Source organism: Abramis brama (genome assembly GCF_963993115.1).
Source record: "Abramis brama genome assembly, chromosome: 18".
Classification (NCBI taxonomy): Eukaryota; Metazoa; Chordata; class Actinopteri; order Cypriniformes; family Leuciscidae; genus Abramis; species Abramis brama.
The window spans coordinates 20,056,897-20,076,456 of NC_139980.1; the positions used below are offsets into that span (position 1 = coordinate 20,056,897).

The 19,560-nt window shown below is 38.4% G+C and overlaps 1 protein-coding gene across 5 annotated transcripts in view; it reads right to left on the reverse strand.

Annotated features, from left to right (window-relative positions):
* The window catches only part of arid1b (AT-rich interactive domain 1B), an 89,254-nt gene extending 71,285 nt beyond the window's left edge, over positions 1-17,969 (reverse strand). For 2 of the 5 annotated variants that reach the window (XM_084091089.1, XM_084091091.1), the window contains exons 1-3: positions 16,667-17,968; positions 10,814-11,002; positions 2,865-3,002 (exon numbers count right to left, since the gene is read on the reverse strand). In XM_084091089.1, coding sequence (XP_083947215.1) covers positions 2,865-3,002; positions 10,814-11,002; positions 16,667-17,683 — 1,344 coding nt within the window. In that variant the 5' untranslated portion in view covers positions 17,684-17,968. Of the gene's footprint in view, positions 1-2,864; positions 3,003-10,813; positions 11,003-16,666 lie in introns of all 5 variants that reach the window. The other 3 variants (XM_084091092.1, XM_084091090.1, XM_084091088.1) reach the window with 2 other exon arrangements.
* Between the last annotated feature and the right edge of the window lie 1,591 nt (positions 17,970-19,560).

Below are 19,560 nucleotides of genomic sequence, written 5' to 3' on the forward strand. Positions count from 1 at the left end.
AAAATGAAAATAATGCCTTTAAGGTCCAGGGAATAAACAGAGTGTGATAGCAATATGAGGCGCATGGCAGTGCTGTCCTCACTGATATTACACACACACCCGTGAGACATCCACTCAAGGCCAGTTTCTTTTACCGCTTTCTCCAAACTATTTGAGTGTGTGTGTGTGCTGCAGCCCATTAAGAACAAGCTGTGTGTTTCTCTAGATACTCAACTGTGTGTGTGTGTGTGTGTGTGTGAGTGAGAGAGAGAGAGAGAGAGAGAGAGAGAGAGAGAGAGAGAGAGAGAGAGAGAGAGAGAGAGAGAGAGAGAGAGAGAGAGAGAGAGAGAGAGAGAGAGAGTGAGAGAGAGAGAGAGAGAGAATGAGGAGAGAAGTGTGTGTGTGTAAAGGGGGTGGAGCTAATTGTTGTATTGTGATTTGGGAAAAATATAAACTGCATTGAAATTCTCATTACTATAATCCAGAAAAATCTCATTCTCATTATAATGTGAAAAAGCAATTGCATTGTTTATTTGCATACTTAACTGTCATGAAAATAATGCCCCAATAAAAAATAAAATAAAATAAAAAACTGGTCCTAAAACATAGGCTTCTTTTTCTTTATAATTTTTTTTTCCTTTTTTTTGTCGTAAAATATGACCTTCAGGAGATTCTACCAATGATATCAAAGGTTCGACGTATATCAGGAATATTGGTTAGGAACACACAACTCAAAAGTTGATATCTTATTTGGTTGGAGAGTTTTTTTATGAAGGTGTTTTGCAACAACATAAACAAAAACATGACTTAGAGTAAAATGTAGGGTTGCCACGGTACCAAAATTCCAGTAGTCTGTACCAATACCTGTAAAATTTCACGGTTCTTGGTACTAATTTTGGTACCATAGCAAAAACTGTTGGAACTATTTTACTTAATATTATTTAACTATTTGAAAATAAAAATATCAATTAAATTAAATGAGTTTATCATTTATGATGATAATAATTATAGTAAATAATACATTTAAACAGCATGTAGCATTTAAATGTTTATAAGTAAAAATGATTTATAACAAGTGAAATATTTGTAAGAAAATAACGGACAAAGAAACACATGCACATTACATGGAATAAGTAGCAGATCTCTCCCGCTCTTATCAAAAAAGCTGTGTGACTGCACAATGAATCTCTTATTTACATCATATTTACACTTTGTTGGAAATAATGAAGGATTCACGAGTGTGCACAACTCCAAAGCACGTGGTGAAAGAAAACTCTGTGTTGAGCGGATTCTGACTAACTTAAACACATCTGATTGGCCATTGCATTCAACAGAAATGTCTGTGATTGGCTACAATGATACACGCTTTAAAAAACACATTGTTAATAGAAATCTTTGATGCTCTTTACAAAGGGCTTACACAGATACACACAGGAGCATTTGAAAGCAGGGTACCCGGTACTCTGTACTACAGAAATGCTGGCATCGTCACATTTTTAACATTTCAGTGCTGACTTAGTACCAAAGTACTTTTGACTTCATTTCGAAAAGGCAGCGGCTATTTGCACTAAATGAAAATAGCGATGGATTCTATTTACACTATGTAAAAACAGCAGTATTTTCTTTCCGTGTAAATAGTAGTAAGATGATATTTATACTTATAAATAGTGGCAAACACTATTTGCGCCTCAGTGTTGTTGTACATTAAACGGTATGCAATAATAACAATAATAAATGAAAGAGTGTAAATTATTATATTTATCACAATTATTAAATGGATGCAGCCTTATTGGGACAATAAAGTCCTCCGTTCACCAAACCAATAAACACTTTGGGCCCTATCTTACAACCGGCGCAAATCAGCAGCGCCAAGTGCGACGCAAGTGTTTTTTGCTAGTTTGTGCGCCCATGGGCGGGCTGGTCTGAAAACGAGGTGTGTTCTGGCACATTGTTGGCGAGTTGCTATTTTGAGGCAACAGAAATAGACTGCGCCATTGACCAACTGAAACCTGGTCTAAAGTCAATATTTTTTGTTAGTAATGTGCGCCTATAGGCGGGTCCACAACGCGCATACACTCTGCTTATTAAACACACAGTGTGCAGCAGCACACAAACATGCCAAATATTAAAAATAAAATGATTACAATGTAAAAGATTATTATTGTGTACATAAAGATATGGTGGAATCCGGCTTGTCCCGTAGGTGGTCTGCTTGCACACTTTTACCTCGCGCATGAGCAGATCCGTTTGCGCTCTGGAGACGCGTTCGGTCTTTCCACTATCAAATTCCGTCATGTAAATAGCGAATCTGCCATGGCGCGAGCGCAACTGGCATTTAAAGGGAATGGGAGATGAGACCCTGATTGGTTTAACGCACGTAAATCCCAAAACACACCCATTACTCATTAAGAGAATAGGGACAGCCCTTTTATACCATGCGCCGGGAGCGCCAACCATTTTTCCCGTTGTTAAACTAGCAAAAGTGGATTCGGACACGCCCTAAGTGAACTTTAGACCATGCGCTAAGATCATTAAAATAGGGCGCTTTATCGTTAAACAAACATTAGACTTTTCGCATATTTTCTTCATTTTTATTGAAAATAAATGCCTTTCCGATCTGATATGTGATGGGAAAAGGGAGTAGAGTGAGTTCGGCAAAAGGCAGATTTGCATCAAAGCTTTCTGCCACGCGTCTTATAGCTATTGTATAGCGTCTTCCGTAATTTTGGAGTTAGTGTAAATAGCCTCTGCCAACAAGGCGGGTTATCTGCACTTAGTGTAAATAGGCACTCCGTTTAAAAAATATATATATGTAGCAAAAATCAAAATAAAACAAGGTGAGAACAAAGACCCTTTGGTAGCCATGTAGTAGTGTAAATGCGTACCTGTTGTGTTGGAGGGCGCTGCTGCATGTAGGGGGGTTGCGAGGGGGCCGCGGACTGCTGTTGTGGAGGACTGAAGTACGGGGGCTGCCCCTGCTGACAGTAGCCGCCCATCCCCTGTGGCCCGTACTGAGCAGGCATCTGGACACAAACATGAGAGTCAGCACTCGTTCACAGACCAACCATCTCAAACGCTTCTCAAACGCTTCACAGGGCATGTCACGGCAGGGAGGACGATTATTATTCATCTCTGAAGCATTTTAAATGGTGATCCGCCCCGGAACATTAACCGACTACTTTACAATGCTAATCCGTTCTGAAATTTCTGCGTCTGGGGCGTGACGTCTCGAGTCAGGAGTAAATGATTCTCACAGTGCTGGAACAGGCTGTGTTTTGGATTAACAGACATATTTATTAACAGGTGTGGAGAACACGCTCAAATTGCCCTGTACTACATGCAGAACAGGAGAGGATCGCATTACACCTGCATGAACAGAAGGTCTGGACAATATAGCTTAAAAAAAAGCTCTTGGTCAATATATCGCTCATTTTCTAAATTCTAAGTTCGCCAGAGGAACCAAAAATGAAAAATCTTAGTCAAGGGAAAAAAGGTTGTTGACATTTTTGTGGTTGGGCTTTTTTGGAATTGCGCTCTCACAGTAATTTGCCCTGTTTAGTAAATCTGGTCCTATCAGAATAATTTTACAGTTTTTCATTAGTATTATTATTATTATTATGAAATACAAAATTTGTTATTTTACAATAATATAATTATTGCACTATATTTCTTATTTTATTACATTTAATTATAATCACAACAAAATTCATATTTCAAAATTTAATTGAATTGTGTCTAAGGATTTAATTTATTTATTTTGAATTTTAATTTTTAATAAAAAAAAATTATTTATTTATTTTAAGTCCTGCTTTTTTCTTTTTTTTTTGCTCTCAGATATTCAGTCAAAAACTCTCTGGATCTCTACCAATTGTGATTTTTCCACCAAAACACTTAACAGGTGTTATGTTTTGCTCTCCGACCACACTATGCTGCTATTTTCTGTCATTTTTCAGCCTGAGAGAGGTTGACAGATATAGCATTAGTGACTGACAGCAAATAATATCCCACTAAGTGCTCACATCAGGCAACAGACAACTATTGTCCACAGCATTGCTGTTGATACACCCTATATAAACCAAACATGCTCTCAAAATTCAGTTGCGAGTCCTGTAACATAAATAATAATACTAATAATAATAATAATAATAAAAGATTAAAATAATAAAATATTAAAATAATAATAATAAATAATAATAAATGATAATCGATAATGAAAATAATAAACAAATTTTACAGTTGATAGTTTAACGTGTATGATGGGTTAAATAATGGATTAAAATGAATTAAATGATATTTGCATTTTTGGATTTTCCTCCGATTAATCGACTAATCAAATAAATAATTGAAAGATTAATCGATTATCAAAATAATCGATAGTCGTGGATCTAGTTGTGAGTCACTTTGGTTATTGAATGCGGTCAATCTCTTTTAAAACCGAACTGTGGATGAACACAACACCCCAAACAGGACCGACAACCGTATTCTGCTGCAGTGAGGGATGATGGGAGACATCTGATCACCGAGGGTCCCCGTGGGTGTGTTAGTGCTTTAGTAATGCACAACTGTTCTCCCTCCTTTGATTCACGACAAGCTGTTATTGTGACGCTCTTATGTAAGAGTTTTTCAAGGCAACAGCTGCTATTGGCACGCTGTCCTCCCATCTGAGCCCCCATGTTACCCGCTCCCTTCATCCGCTGTAATTCTCATTTGTCATTCATACCAAACAGAAAACAAATCCACGAACCATGATGATGTGTTTTTCCCGCTCATCTCTCTAATACATGCAAAAGTATGTCAGCGACGGTACGTGCGCATACACTCACGAGGCTCGGATGGGAATTGTGTTGAGAGCCGTGTTCTCTGAGCTTCTTTAATGAGGAAACGGAAGTCAAGCAAGGACAAACCCTAATCTAGACTGCAAAAATAATTTTCTCAATCAAGTTTTTTTTGGTCTCATTTTACATTAGAAAGTAAGTTGAAGCCATAGCCTTGTGGACAGCAATGCCTCGGGTGACCCGAGTTTGAGACCCGGATTGAGATCCTTTCCTAATCCTGTTCCCCTTTCTCTTCTCCCGTTGCTTCCTTCTCTCTCGTCACTTTCAGTGTGCAATAAAGCGGAAAAAAGCCACAAAAAAACCCCTATATAATATTATACATTATTATATTCTAGGGATGCACCGATTTGAACATTTTGGCCGATACCGATAATAACCGATAAATCTTTGAAAGCCGATTTGAAAGCCGATAACTGATATATTTATATAATTTATATAATTTTTGAGAGCCTGATTACAAAAAAAAGACTCACAATTAAAACCAATGACCCAAGCACACAATTATAATGTTCTCATAATTTTATGTAGCCTATATGACAGACTTGCACTGCACATGTTGCACTGTATTTTCCTTTATTTAATGATTCCAATCATATTTCAAGCAATTTCGTCAGTGCGCATCTGAAGTGTCTCAGCTGAAGGAATTAATCCATTATTTATCGGCTTTGATATATCAGTCACATTTTCTTATCGGGCCGATAATGATAACATCAAAAATGAACTATATATATATATTAAATATATATATATCCCCATTTTAACAACTGCACGTACAAAATTGAGACAGCTTTTCTTTAGGATTTGTACCCGTCTGTGTCATTTGAGGGAAATGTCAAAGGATAACAGCCATGCATTTCCAGTCTTTCCATCACTGAAATAAAACAGCAGGATTTAACAGGACCGTGCGGAATTGCTCCAAAATCCCACTAAGAGATTGTGTCCAAACACAAAGAGCACATTTAATCCGTTTCTCTGCCATGCACGGTGCTTGTCAGAAACGTGGACAGCAGGGCAGGTGAGTGTCGGTCAGATGGTCAGAGGCAGTGCCTCAGGGGGAGATGGCTTCTGCTGATTGTGTTGTGATAGGACCTGTCCTCTTACAGAACCCTCAAAACGCCTGTCAGGACCAGCGGCCCCTGCCACGCACCTGCTCCTCATCCACCTGAGCTCACACACGCTCATTAAACACACCTAACGTCAACATCATGCTCTGCAATGTCTGACTGGACAAAAGAGCAGTCACTAACGATTATTTTGATGAATAATCAAGAAATTGGTTGATTATTTTGATGAATAATCGGCAGATTATTTTGATGAATAATCGAGTAACTAATCGGTCAATTATTTTGATGAATAATCGGCAGATTATTCTGATGAATAATCGAGTAACTAATCGGTCAATTATTTTGATGAATAATCGAGTAATCCGATTTTTTGTGGTAATAAAAATAGACCTAAGCAAAGACCTAAGCCTTTCAAATGACATAAAATACATATATAATAACATTGAGGCAAAAATTCTTGGTTCAAATAAAGTATCAAAAGCAAGTAAACATATGGTTTCAGCAAAACTGTTAAAATACATAATATACATACTCTAAACAATCATCATTTACATTATGTATTGTAATAAGCCGCTCTGAGACGCACGCAAGTAACCTACACGCATGTAAATAAACCGCATGTCAAACCCGCTGGGCAAATATGCCTTTGTGAATTCAAAATAGCACAACTGTTTTATAGTATGATGTATTGAAAATGGTTTTAAAGCCTTAGAAACCACACCAATGTTTATGGAAACATGATTTAAACAACTTAATCACATTTTTATAAAATGACAAGTCTAACATTTCAGCCTAAAATGGTTATGTATAACAAAAATGTCAGAATAAAAAACAAAATCAATTAAATGATTTTCAATCTCAATGTTAGAACAACAAATTTCACCTGAAAGGCGACGAGTTTGATACACAGTTCTTCATAAGTATATTTGACATTGTCTCCATTTTCCTCTGCCTTACAATGGTGCTTTTCCTCTGAGTTTTAATCTTTGTCTTCTTCTATTTTTTTGTACAGAAGATCAATATAAATAACACAGCAGGATTCCCCTGGTATCAGACCAGATGAACATCCAATTTCAGGTATGGTTGTAAAAAAAACACACACACACACACACTCACACCATCCTCTGGTCATCTTGGGTCTCCTGGTATATAAAAGTCATTACAGGATCCCTTTCGGTCGAGAACGCCGACAACTAACAGCTGCACAAATGCATGGCGCACCCCTCGGGTTAGAGATTACCCCAAAACTCTCTCCTGTAATGATCTCATTATTTGCTGGCCGCGTTCGGTGATGTCTTCCTTGATTAGTGCCTCTCCTACATTCCTCCGTGCCAGGAGGAGATTGCTGATTCTGATCTTTCGTTCTAAAAAGGTCACGTCCGTACCCAGGGGCAATCACAGGAGGAAACTGCTCACGACTGCTGTCCTGCTGATCTTGTGTCAGTATAGCTGACCAAAGATCAGTGTAATGGATCTGGAGGTAATGAAAAGAAAGTGGCTGAGAGCTGAAATAGCAGTTTGTGTTTCTAAGGTCCAAAAAGACGCTCAAGTACGTGAACCCAAACACTCGATTTCACGCGTCGCTGTTTTCCCAATTTGTGTCAAAACAAGGAGGTATACAATAGCTGGAGAAGTCTATCTGTTAGCATCACCATTCATCTCGATGGCAGTTGCTAAGCTAGTGCCGTAGTTAATAATCTGTCAACATGTTAATAACTAGCTACCTGAATAATAGTACAAATTGATCACTTTCTTTCTTCAAATAATACTGAGTAAAAAACTATTGTATGCGTAACTGCTATAACTAGGCCTGGAATTGCTACATTGCTATAGACAAGCAGTCAATAACATTGGCTAGTTAACAGGCTAGTATAATGCTAACAAAGCCATGCTAGCGATAGTGGTTTAGGTTAAAAAGCTAGAAATGTCAGATTTAAATAAATACAAATTAAATCTTGTATTCAGATTCAGATTACAATCTCAAGCCTTCAACAATATTTTGCCATGGCGTTACAGTTTCAGTGGCTTGCCAAGCATTCACATCTGCGTTTACGTGAAGTGTGTTACTTGCTTAAGCCTTCACATTTTGGCAAAAGTTAAACAAACGAAAAGATTAGGTTGGAGTAATACTTTAAAGACAGCATTCACAGTAATGTGGTAGAGAATTAAACATGTTTGGTTACAATACTACTGGTTTAATTCCCGTCATTTCAGAGGCAATGGTGCTGAACTTAACACAGTCCAGCTTTCCAGTCTAAATTTAGTAGGGCAGTCTGTACCCAGAATAGGACGGCCCAGCCCAGCCAGACTGCCTGCCAAGCTCTTCTGACAGACACGCGGCGCATTAGACTGTCAACATCTCTGCTACACTGGGAGTGCTGTGGCTCCACGCTGACAGGCACAACAGAGTCGTTCCTTCTGCACCACACTCTGCGTTTCCCCTCGGGCCGTCACTATTCAGACCGTCGGCCTGTGGGACACTTCAGTTTCCTGTGGACTCAACAGCATGAAGAGCACCGTTGCTATATCTTTTTTAACTATGAGTCAGTGTTGCTAATTCTGGTAGTTGAAGGTAGCTATGCATTGAAAGTAGATATCGTAGAAGAACAGTGGCAAACCTCATGTGGCAGCCAGCTTGGGGAGGGTAAAAACATTCTGGTATGGTAAAAAATGAAGTATTGCCATCAGACAAGAAACACTTCTAGGCCCAAGCACTTTTTTTTTCATCTTTTGTGCCGATTGTGAGGAAAGTATGTTGATTAAAAGGTTATAATGTTGATGTGTTAAAAGGAGCTGCCTGGGATATGAGACAGCATACAAATTATATTTAAAGACCCCATGATATTATTACCATTCATTTCCTATTGCGGTCATTTTTGACCATGAACAGTGACAAGTGACTTTTTTTACAAACATTTAGCTTTTTAATTTTTTTTTTTTTTTTTTTTTGTGGTCACATAGCAACTGCCGCAAAAGGCACAGAGTTTAATACTATTTTGTTGAAAAAGCGATTTTTAAAATGAAATACAAATTTTAAGCTGTGGATTTTAAGTGAAACAGATAATATTAATTGGTTCCAGGTCAACAACTCAAGTAGTTGGAGCAGCTTAATTTTTTATCAACTTATCAACTTAATTTGATTTGTTATCAACTTAATTTGTGTTAGTTACAAATGATTAAATTCCTCTAACCAATATTGTTTGCTGGTTAAACAATTTAATTCAAAGTTGTCCTAACTCAAAAAAATGTGTTCCGGTATCATTAAAAAATCAATTCCCCTTAAAAATTAACTGAATCTTTACTTCCAGAAACCGGCTGGCCTTAAAAAAAAAAAAAAAAAAAAAAAAAAAAAAAAACAGAATACATTTGAAATTAGAGGCAATCACTGCATTTTAATCACAATCCAAACAAAGATGCTACATATGTAGCATGAGCAGTTGTTTTTGATTTCAATTAGATTTATTAATTTTGAGATTTAAAGCAAAAACAGAATGGTCAGACTTCAGCTTTGTGAAATTATGCTACATAAACAATACCTGCACAAAGCAAATAGCAGACGGACTGAATGGAAATGCACATTCACTCTCTGAGAGTAGACAGATGATCGTGTGTTTGGAGCAAAACCCAGCCGGTTCCGATCGATGGCCGGTCGACCGGTGCATCTCTAGACAAGGCCCTTCAAAATGTCATCCCACAGCTTCCTGTTTCCATTGAAAATCTTTCAACACAGGACTAAAACTGTGCCTGTCAAGCCATTTATTTGGGTCCAAGGCTCGTCGTTAACGCTTGTCTGCTTGTCCGGGACAAGGGGATTTTTTTGAAGGGGCAAGTGAAAGAGAATTTATAACATTTACAACATATGATACAGTTAAGCAACATCACACGACCAAGAGTGTCTTCCTGAATACCATCACGATTGAAAATGTGACACTGATTTCATACGACAGTTCAATTAACAAGTAGTTAATATTAAGTCACTTACAATTTAGATGTAATATTGAATGTTTTTGTACTATTCAGCAGTGAAAATTGTTCCAATAAAAGATTACAGCAGAACCATTGCACATCTCACAGCAACACTCAGCTGTCTTTCATTACTGAACGATTCAGTGTTTTGAATGAATTGGTTGATTCAAAGATTCAATGACCCATTCATAAACAACTGCCTCATTCTTGAACAAATCAGCTGTTTAAACAAATCGTTTGAATGACTTAATGACTCGCTCATTAAGACGGTCACTTGCCGCCACGTACTAGCCAAATTTCTTATTTGTATTTTCAAAAAATATTTAAAATATTATTTAATGCAGTTGTAATTTGTAAGTGTTTGAAATTGATTGGATCCAATTTAAGAATTAAAATTAAAGAAAAATAATAAGATTAGATAAAAATGCTCACAGGGTAAATATCACACATATGCAGATTCAAATATGTCAAAGCTGATAGAATACTGATAAGAATATGGTTTCAGAATAAATTATATTTACACCAAAAAAACAAGTATTTTTTCCAGACAAGCAACTTTTTTACTTGGACAAGTGAATGACTGATTTACTTGTCCGAAGGACAAGCACATGACAAGTCTTAATGTCGGGGGACACACTATAAGTGTAGATGTTTTTAAATTGTTAAATCTGTGGCACATTCAGTAGAATTCTCCACAGGCCTGGTTATAAGTGATTTATTGTGCATTTAAAAATACCAACAAAGACCCTTTTCACATAATTCGTTTCAACATTTCCTAATGCACGGAGCTCTACGGACTGAAGCACCAAGCACATGACATTACGAGGGTGGTTCTATCAACCATGTAAAATAGCCTTTCCATGATGGTATCTGCAAAGCTTTTCAAGTGGAAGTCAAAGCTGCATGTGACAGTTGCATCTAAAAGGGACTTAACATTTCTTCTGCAACGCTGAAAATCATTAATTCTACCTGTTGCTGAGGGTACTGCATCCCTCCCATGCCAACTTGGCCACGCCCCTGCATTCCCATTGGGTATCGGTGAGGAGTGGGTGATCCGTATGGCTGTCCTGGATAAGATCCGCCCGGCTGAGAGTAGGGACTGTTGCCCATCCCGTACATCTGTGAACGCTTCATGGCCATAGGGTCCATTGGTGACACCTGTTGAGAAGGGTGTCAACACTTTACCATGAAGAACAGCAATAGTCATTTCCAACGTATGGTAGTCTGTCACACATTTATATGACTATTATGCCTGAGCAGACTGGAATACAAATAGCAATCATAAGGTTGAGCAGTTCAGTAAATGGAGAGATTCAGGGCAACGTGCCATTGACTGATATGGGGGGGGGGGGGTCAGGTTTTCTCTCAAGTGTCTCATCTTTGCCAGAAAGACTGAGAGCCATCCAAGCTAATCTTCTCATGCCACTGCCAAATTCAGGCCAATTGAAGCAGCACTTACAGAAAATGTGACCAATTTGAGAAAGCCTGGGAGGCCACTATAAATGAACATTTTGAGCGTCAGCAGTCATGCCAGAGTGCTGTGCTGTCACACACACACAGGCACACACACAATTTTCTCTGACTAGACAACTATATTGCCAAATTAGAGTTGCTCTAGTTTAGAGCAGAAGGAGTTTGTGCACCAGTAGGCCATAGTGGAACATTGTTTCCAGGTCATTCTTAATCAAGGTGCAGTTTACGGCATCAATGACAAGTCTACTATTTTGTATGGTTATAAACCACTTTCTTCTCTAATTTATTCTACATTGATGCACTAAAATCAAGTCCATCATTAAATCAGCAATCAAGAACAAGGTCATGCTATACTGTGTAAAAAAAAAATAATAATAAAAAAAAATAATCACAGCTAAATGACTTTGTTGGCATAATGTGCACAAAACAGTACAGCCCAGAGTGCTTTCTTGCTTTATAAAATGGTTAATACATAATACAAATATTAAGAACACAAATTCATAATTCCAATAATTATAACTACTACATAACCACTACTACTACTACTACTACTACTACTAATTACTACATAGTTTGCAACTAACACAAATAACCTAATATTATAACAATATAACATTAATAACCATTCAGTATTTTCTAAAAATTATAACTCAAAACTTATGCTTGCACCGTTTATTCTTAACACGCATTTTTTAGATTTAGTATTTTATTTAGTGTCTAGAATTTCAACTCTGGAAAATTGCACAAGAATGGGAAATACTGCAAATAAATGATCATGAAATATAAAAAATTTAAATACGTACACAACCATTCAAACTTTTGGAGTACCTTTTTTTTTTTTACTTTGAATCAGCAAGGATGCATTAAATTGATCAAATGCAGCTATTTTGACATTTCTATTCCATCAAAGAATGTTGAAAAAAAATCATCACGGTTTCCTCAAAAATATTTAGCAGTACAACTATTTTCAACTTTGATAATAATAAGAAATGTTTATTGACCACCAAATCAGCATTAGAATGATTGCCGAAGGATCGTGTTACACTACACAGGAATAAATTACATTTTAAAATATATTAATATAAAAAGGTTATTTTAAACATATCACTGTATTTTTTGTCAAATAAATGCAGCATTGGGACTTTTCAAAAACGTTAAAAAAAAATCTTGCTGATGCCAATGTTTTGAATGTTTTTGTTTAGTGTAAATGATAACGAACAATGTGTAAATGCATCAGGGGCAGTAAATAGCCAAAATACTAATAGTATTCTGGAAATTATATTTTTTTGTGTGTGCGTGTGTTGAAACCAGGAACACACCAAGTTAATATTTTTTTTTAAAAATGTCACAGTGCTTGTAAAACCTTTCAGAAAAATTAACATACTGGATTGGTGAATTTCTGTCATTAATTACATTTTGCATGGAGCCAGTGGCAGAGCAACGCACACTTGGAGGCCTGGGGAAAGTGCACCGCTTAAATGGGCTTCATGCTGAAGATAAGCCATTAACAACTCAAGTTATTCTCATAATGCCCTTTCTCTGAAAATGCAAATGAGTATAAATGTCAACATCATCCTCATGTATGTCTAAAGAATTGAAATCTGTCACACAAAACACAAACTCATTGATGTAATTCAACCAGTCTGCCATTTTATTTCAACCGTTGTTCCTGATCGAAGGCTTCTGTAAACATTCAGATTATATGCGTTTCAAAAAATTTGTGGCACAACACTTAATATCATATTATATTAAATATTTGCACAAATGCAAAAAAATCACCAATCAGCAAGAAAAACAGGAACTATCCGTTTTATAAAATAACAATGTAAGGAAGGTTATATCAATTACAGTAAAATTCCTTTAAAAATCATGCAACAATTTCATTCGGTAAGAAAAAAAGTTCTAACTAATACTAAAACAGTGTGGCTACATTGCTGGAGTTTATGTGATGAGGTTGACACAAAAGTGACGAGTGATGAGTACAAACTACTCATAAGTTAAAGTAGTTAAGATACACGCTGCATCCAAAAGCGAACACTTCCCTACTATAGGCCTATAGTATGCGAAAAACAGTATGTTAGTATGTTCGAATACATGGTAATTCGAAAAACAGTAGGCGAAATGTCCCCGGATGACCTACTACTTCTAAAGTGCGCATTCGATGGACACTTCACTACCCCATGAGGCCACGGGAGAGGATTTATTAATGGAATTGAAGCGACGCAACTAACGCTGGTAGGTCACGTGACAGTAACAACATGTATGATGTAGTGCTCCGAATTTCATTAATTTAATAATTAATTAATTTAATTACCCATATCCATACTCCAATTTACAATGGCATTGTATATTACAAATAACTGAATAATTGTTAATAATTTGTGGTTTAAAACAACGTAATGCAATACAATTGTGATTTCAATGAGTACTGTTTTGTAAACTACCCGAAGATAGCCTACACTAATACTCAAATATATATCTCAAACTGATTGTTTGTCAAAGTCAAGTAAGAAGTTTCAACAAATCATTTCAAGTACAAAATGTATGCAACTTAAATTGGACACACGGGAGTAGTCGAAAATGTACGTTAAATTCACAGCACATGCAGTGATGGAGCTTGCAGCCTTTACGGTGAACAGAGCCGCTCTGAGACACGACTCGTGAGCACAGTGCGCTTCGCTCTGAAACCCGCCACAACAAACTAAGCTATATACCTTATTTAAATAAATCATAGCTTTGCCGTGTGATAAGCAGCGCACTAAGCTATATCGCAAATTGGTTTTCTGTTAGATTGACAGATGCTTTGCCAAAGCAATGGTGCAAAACACAATGTTTGTGATCTTTAGGTTCATTACGGAATTGTGGCGGGACAGATTAGTCCAAGTAATTAATGGGAAACACTGATTGATCATTGTAATTAAAACAGAAATAGATATTTGATATAGAGTGCAATAAAGCAAGACAATTAGTCAATTTAAAATCCATTTGTGCTTGAAGTCTTCGCCGCAAACAGCGTTTAATCTTTGGTTTACATAGATTATACAAAAATGTAACCTTTACTAGTCGATTCATGTGAAAAATTAACCCACCCGTCCTTTACGTAATCATCAGGCGATCCTTTCTCAGGAATTATTTTCCTGTTATCACTGTAAAGCCGCTTTGAAACAATCTGTAGATTGCTTAAAAACTTGCTTAGAATGCTTAAAAAGCATTATATAAATAAAGGTGACTTGACTTAACCGTAAGATGCAAGAGGCGTGATATAAACTAACAATAGATGGCAGTAATGCACAATTTTAGTTTGCGATATAATAAGACGACACTGCGCTGCTTCGATACATTGCAGGTTCCTCAAAACGCAAAACTGAACGTCATGCTACACCGCTATTTGCTGGAAAAAGTAGTTAGCTACTGGAAAAGCTACTGTCAAGCTACTAACAAAAAAATTTAGTTAAGTTAGTTGCATCACTACTTGTAGTTAGCTACTCCCCAACACTGGTTATTAACAGATTTCATTAACCTTTATTCCAAACTGGAGATTTATTTAAACTATAATTTACCAAGGTAGATCCAAAATGCTCTCAGGGTGTTGTACAAAATTGGTCAAGAATGAATGGAAGGCGTGAGGGCTATCAGGTGTCTTGGCATCTCTTCCAGTCATGTTGCCTGTGCTCGCCTTGGGATTACCCTGGGCAATCCAGCACAAATGTTCTTCATGTGCCACTATGAAAGCATGGCTAATCTGCATGTGTGAAGGTCAGGACTGCTCATCCATACAGAGAAGGGCCCGCGGCCAAAAAGCATCTGATCGCATAAGATGCTGGAGAACTGAAAGCAGACAGCTTTTGCCACTTGTATAGGATAAACTATAAACTTGAGTATTTAACCAGTCTTTTGTCCACAAATACAGATTTAGAAATTAATGAGTACAAAATAGACAATATACATCATTTGGCACATACTGGTTATAAACAGCTAACCCCCCCCAAAAAAAAAAACCTTTCATCAAATTAATACATTTACACCAAACAAAACATTACAAGTGTTCATTGTTTAACAAAGACAAAACCTACAGCATTTAGCAGGATGAATATTAATATATGCTAAACTATTCCAATAGATTCGTCAGCTTTCCCTCTAGACCTGCATAAAAACATATTAAGCAGGAAAGTCAATTTATCACTAAAATCGAACGTGAAAAACTGTGATTTGGCCAGCTGGACTTTGAAACCCAAGGTTGTATCTAAAAAAACCAAGTTTGTTGCCCAGCTAGACAACATTTTTCAATATTATAGTCTCAAAAATTAGTGAGCTGCAACCAGTCCAGGACGGGATTTTAGAGCAGTATATTCTCAAAACGTAGTGAGCTTCCTACTTAGAAAGCAATTACAGGTATTACAGTCTCAAAACATAATAAGCAGCCTAAATAGTCAGCATTCTACTACACAAATACTATGACATTATATCTCAAAACCTAACGAGCTGTCTAGTTTTTGAGATACAGCTTTTCTATTCCGCCGTATAATATCTCTACACTTAACGTTACATGGTTTGCGTTTAGGAAAACCAGTACATATAATATTTAAAAATATAGCTAGAGAATATGAGGTGAATGCGAAAACATTCATTAATTCCTGCATAATGAAGTGAAGACAGACGGGCGCAATGGCGCTAAGACCAGCTAACAATGCTAATCAGTAGCGCTCTGCGCTGAAAACACCGTCTAGCCCTTCGTTTCAGACAGACAGTTCTTACTGGCAAACATACGTTGAAAACGACAACGAAATTTCATCCGGGTAGTATAACTAAATCACACAGTCGCTTTATTCCACTTGACATCGGGAAGAAAACGCGCTAGCAGCGTATTTTTATTTAGCAGCGGCGCAATGCTAGAACGTTCCGTAAATTTGAATGGCACCGAACGAGCTCTTTATCGAAACAACGGCCGATAATTTATTCAGTAGCATGACATTAATTTCTCGGTAATGCTTCTGTGATATTATACTGTGTGTATGAATACAAGCAGCCCAGTATATGTGATCGTTGTATCGGGAATCACTTTAGCAGAACTGAAGCCTCGGCGCAGGCTAACTCATGCTAACACCGTTAGCACAGTCACCTTGGGCAGAACTTGACATGTTCTGCTGCCTGTCAACATCCACATACAAGACCAAACCCCGGGATAATCTTACCTACACTAGAAGAACCCAAACCCGGCATGTTATTTCACCATTCATATACATTCAATAAATATAAAAGCAGGACATTGAAAGCTAATGGTATGGATAGCATCAGGCCACAGCTAGACCTGATGCAAAGCTTGACACATACGTATGCTAAAACGCTCACCTGAGCTCTGCTGTTCCCGTTATTCCCAGGACTCATGGACGGGATGTTTCTTTGTTGTGCCCCCCAGCTGTGGCTGGCAGCGGGGCTGTATGGGGAGCTCATGTCTTTGCCCAAACCCATCCCGGACTGCTGCTGCTGCTGTGGCGGCGGGTTACTGTAGTCTTGATAGCCGCTGCCATATGCCCGCATCATCGGGCTCGGAGATGTCAGGAGCTGGTTTAGCGTGGGTGTCGCTCCAGAAGGGTGCTGTTGGTTCTGTCCGGGAAACCTCTGAAAGCCCCCAACATTGGCACCGGGAGCCGGGGCAACAGAGGCCATAGCAGCCTTGCCATGACTAGCAGCAGTGGGCGAATTGGTACCAGGGCCCATCATGTTCCCCTGCCGCGATGGGCTCATCATACCGTATCCAGCGCCACCGTACCCCGGCCGGTAGTTGGGATAGTGGTTGTATGGATTATTATGGTACCCTTCGTGGGAGTTTTGCACTTGATCCATGTTGCTCTGTGCCTGATGCATTAAAGCCGTCCTAGGGCTTTGTTGTCCGCCATGTTGATCAAAGCAAGGCCCTCCTCTTCCATTCCCGTAATAATGATTAAACTCAGAAACTGAGCTGCTCCCGCTTTGGGACGCGTTGCCTCCGCCGCCGCCGCTGTTGTTGTTATTGTTATTGTTGCTCGTTGGTCCAAAGTTGGAGTGCTCGTACCTGCTGCCCATCCGTTCCCCCCCGGGTTTGGACGAGCGATCTTCCTCGTCACTTGTATTCAGCAAACGCGGATGGCGATCGACCTGCGTCTCCAAAGCGTTTTCTTCCCCTCCATCCTGTCGATTCCCCAAATCTCCGCGCACGGGTGTGGGTTTGATGCTGTTGTTGTTGTGGCTGACGGCTCGCTGCTGCTGCTGGGAATGAGGGAATGCGTGCGACTGTTGCTGTGGAGGTGTGCGATGGAGAGGCGAAGGAGGGGGATCTCCGCTTCCAACATTTTTCACTTGATGATTCGCGACCAGACCCGTTTCCATGCTCAGAATCGCGGTTAAATAAGCTGAAAAGGTTGTAGGTTGATTTCCAGCGTCCGTGTTTTCGCAGAGGCTAGAGACGCATGCTGATGCCCATCTACATTATTCATTGAGGTAGCGCTGCTGTACCCATCCACTGCCCCACATCACACCGATTCCTCCTCATTCATTAACACCGTTAGATTTGGGCTTGGAGGAGCCCTTTCCACGGCTGTCCTGTCATGTCAGTGGAAGGCTGTGTGTGTGTGTGTGTGTGTGTGTGTGCTGGGCAGTGGGCATGAGCTGTGAAAACGATTACTGAGGCATTGAAAGAGAGAAATATGACGCCACTTCGTCTTTAACTGGTGATGTTTGGAGACCAGAGACATTAATATACTTTGACTTTATTTAAAAGTTTATTTGTAATACCAAAGTTCCAATTCCCACGGAGGCCAATGTGAACGTGCGCAAATGTGAACTAGACCCCTACCGGAGCCCCTTTGCTCCAGCATGGCATTATAAGCGTCTCCTCCAGCTCTCCACTGCTCTGCGCCGAGGCTGCTGGAAAACACGGACTGGGACATTCAGAAATTTGGATTTCTATATTCACATTTTAAAATTTTTTAGTTAGATTAAAGTAAAAGTCGGTAATGCGTCTGCTACAATGCAAAGGCGGAAGCTGCACCTGACATAGCTTAAATTCCACAAAAAGGTGCATAGCCTAATATTTAATATTGTCAGAAAGCAGACAACAAAAATACTGAAATAATGTTGGGTTGTAAGTAAATATCAAATTATGGATACAGAAACATGAAATTACAAAGGCAAATATGAAATTACAAAGTATAAATATATAATAATAATTGCAATGTTTAGGTTTTTCCAAAGAGACTTTTGTATTTTCAGGATATACATTTTGTCCATGCATATAAGAAATACAACTCATTATTTTGGGGTTGCTCCAACCCTAATCAAACATTTTATTTTTATTAAACAATATGTCATGTACAAACAACATTGCAACGGAAATAAATAATTACACTATGACAGCAGGATCAGGTGCAAAAGTGCATTACAGAAAAGAAGAAAAGAAAGAAAAAACAGAACTTAGGTTTCACTTTCAGAAATTTAGATTTGTGTATATAAAATGTAACTAGAATAAGGATGTTGTTAACCAAAAAATCGTCTTTGTTGTTTTCCATAACAAGCCCATAAATAATGTCCTTGTGAGAGAAGACTTTGAGATGAGGACAGCTGAACCAGCTAATCAATGGGTGCTTCTCAATTCTTATTTGTGCATCCTCGTTTCCTTTCCTCGCGTCTCAGCTCCACCCCCTGTAGGATGCAAAGTTTGGTTTGGTTTGGTTTGGTTTGGTTATTTAAGAAATTGATAAATAATAAAGATAAAGCAAGATGCCACATTGATATATGTGTGATATATAATTTAAACTGCAAAGGTAAAGCATAAATTAAAATTATTGTGACAGATGTGAGAAGGGGGAGGAGAATTTGAGCAACCTTCAAGATGGCTGAGCTCGGTCGGTTTCCAGGTCATAGGATGGAGGACGGAGGAGCATGAGGAAACGAGGAGGGATATTGAGAAGCAATCTCTTTAGGATTATACTTTGCCCATCCAGCCTGATCCAGGGGTACATGCATAAATATGATGTACTAAAAAAAGTTAAACATACAGACGACAACGTTTGTCAAAACGAACCCCTTTCACAAAGATCCGCAACAACGATTAAAAATGCTGTATTATTCATGCCAGGCCAATAGTTGGCGATGTCACTTTGTAAAAAAAACTCTACGCATCTGTAGACCAATTTAGAGTCGACGTCATGGTTACGTCATTTGCAGGTGCCCGCGCATTGTGGTGGCGGACAACCAGTGATAACAAG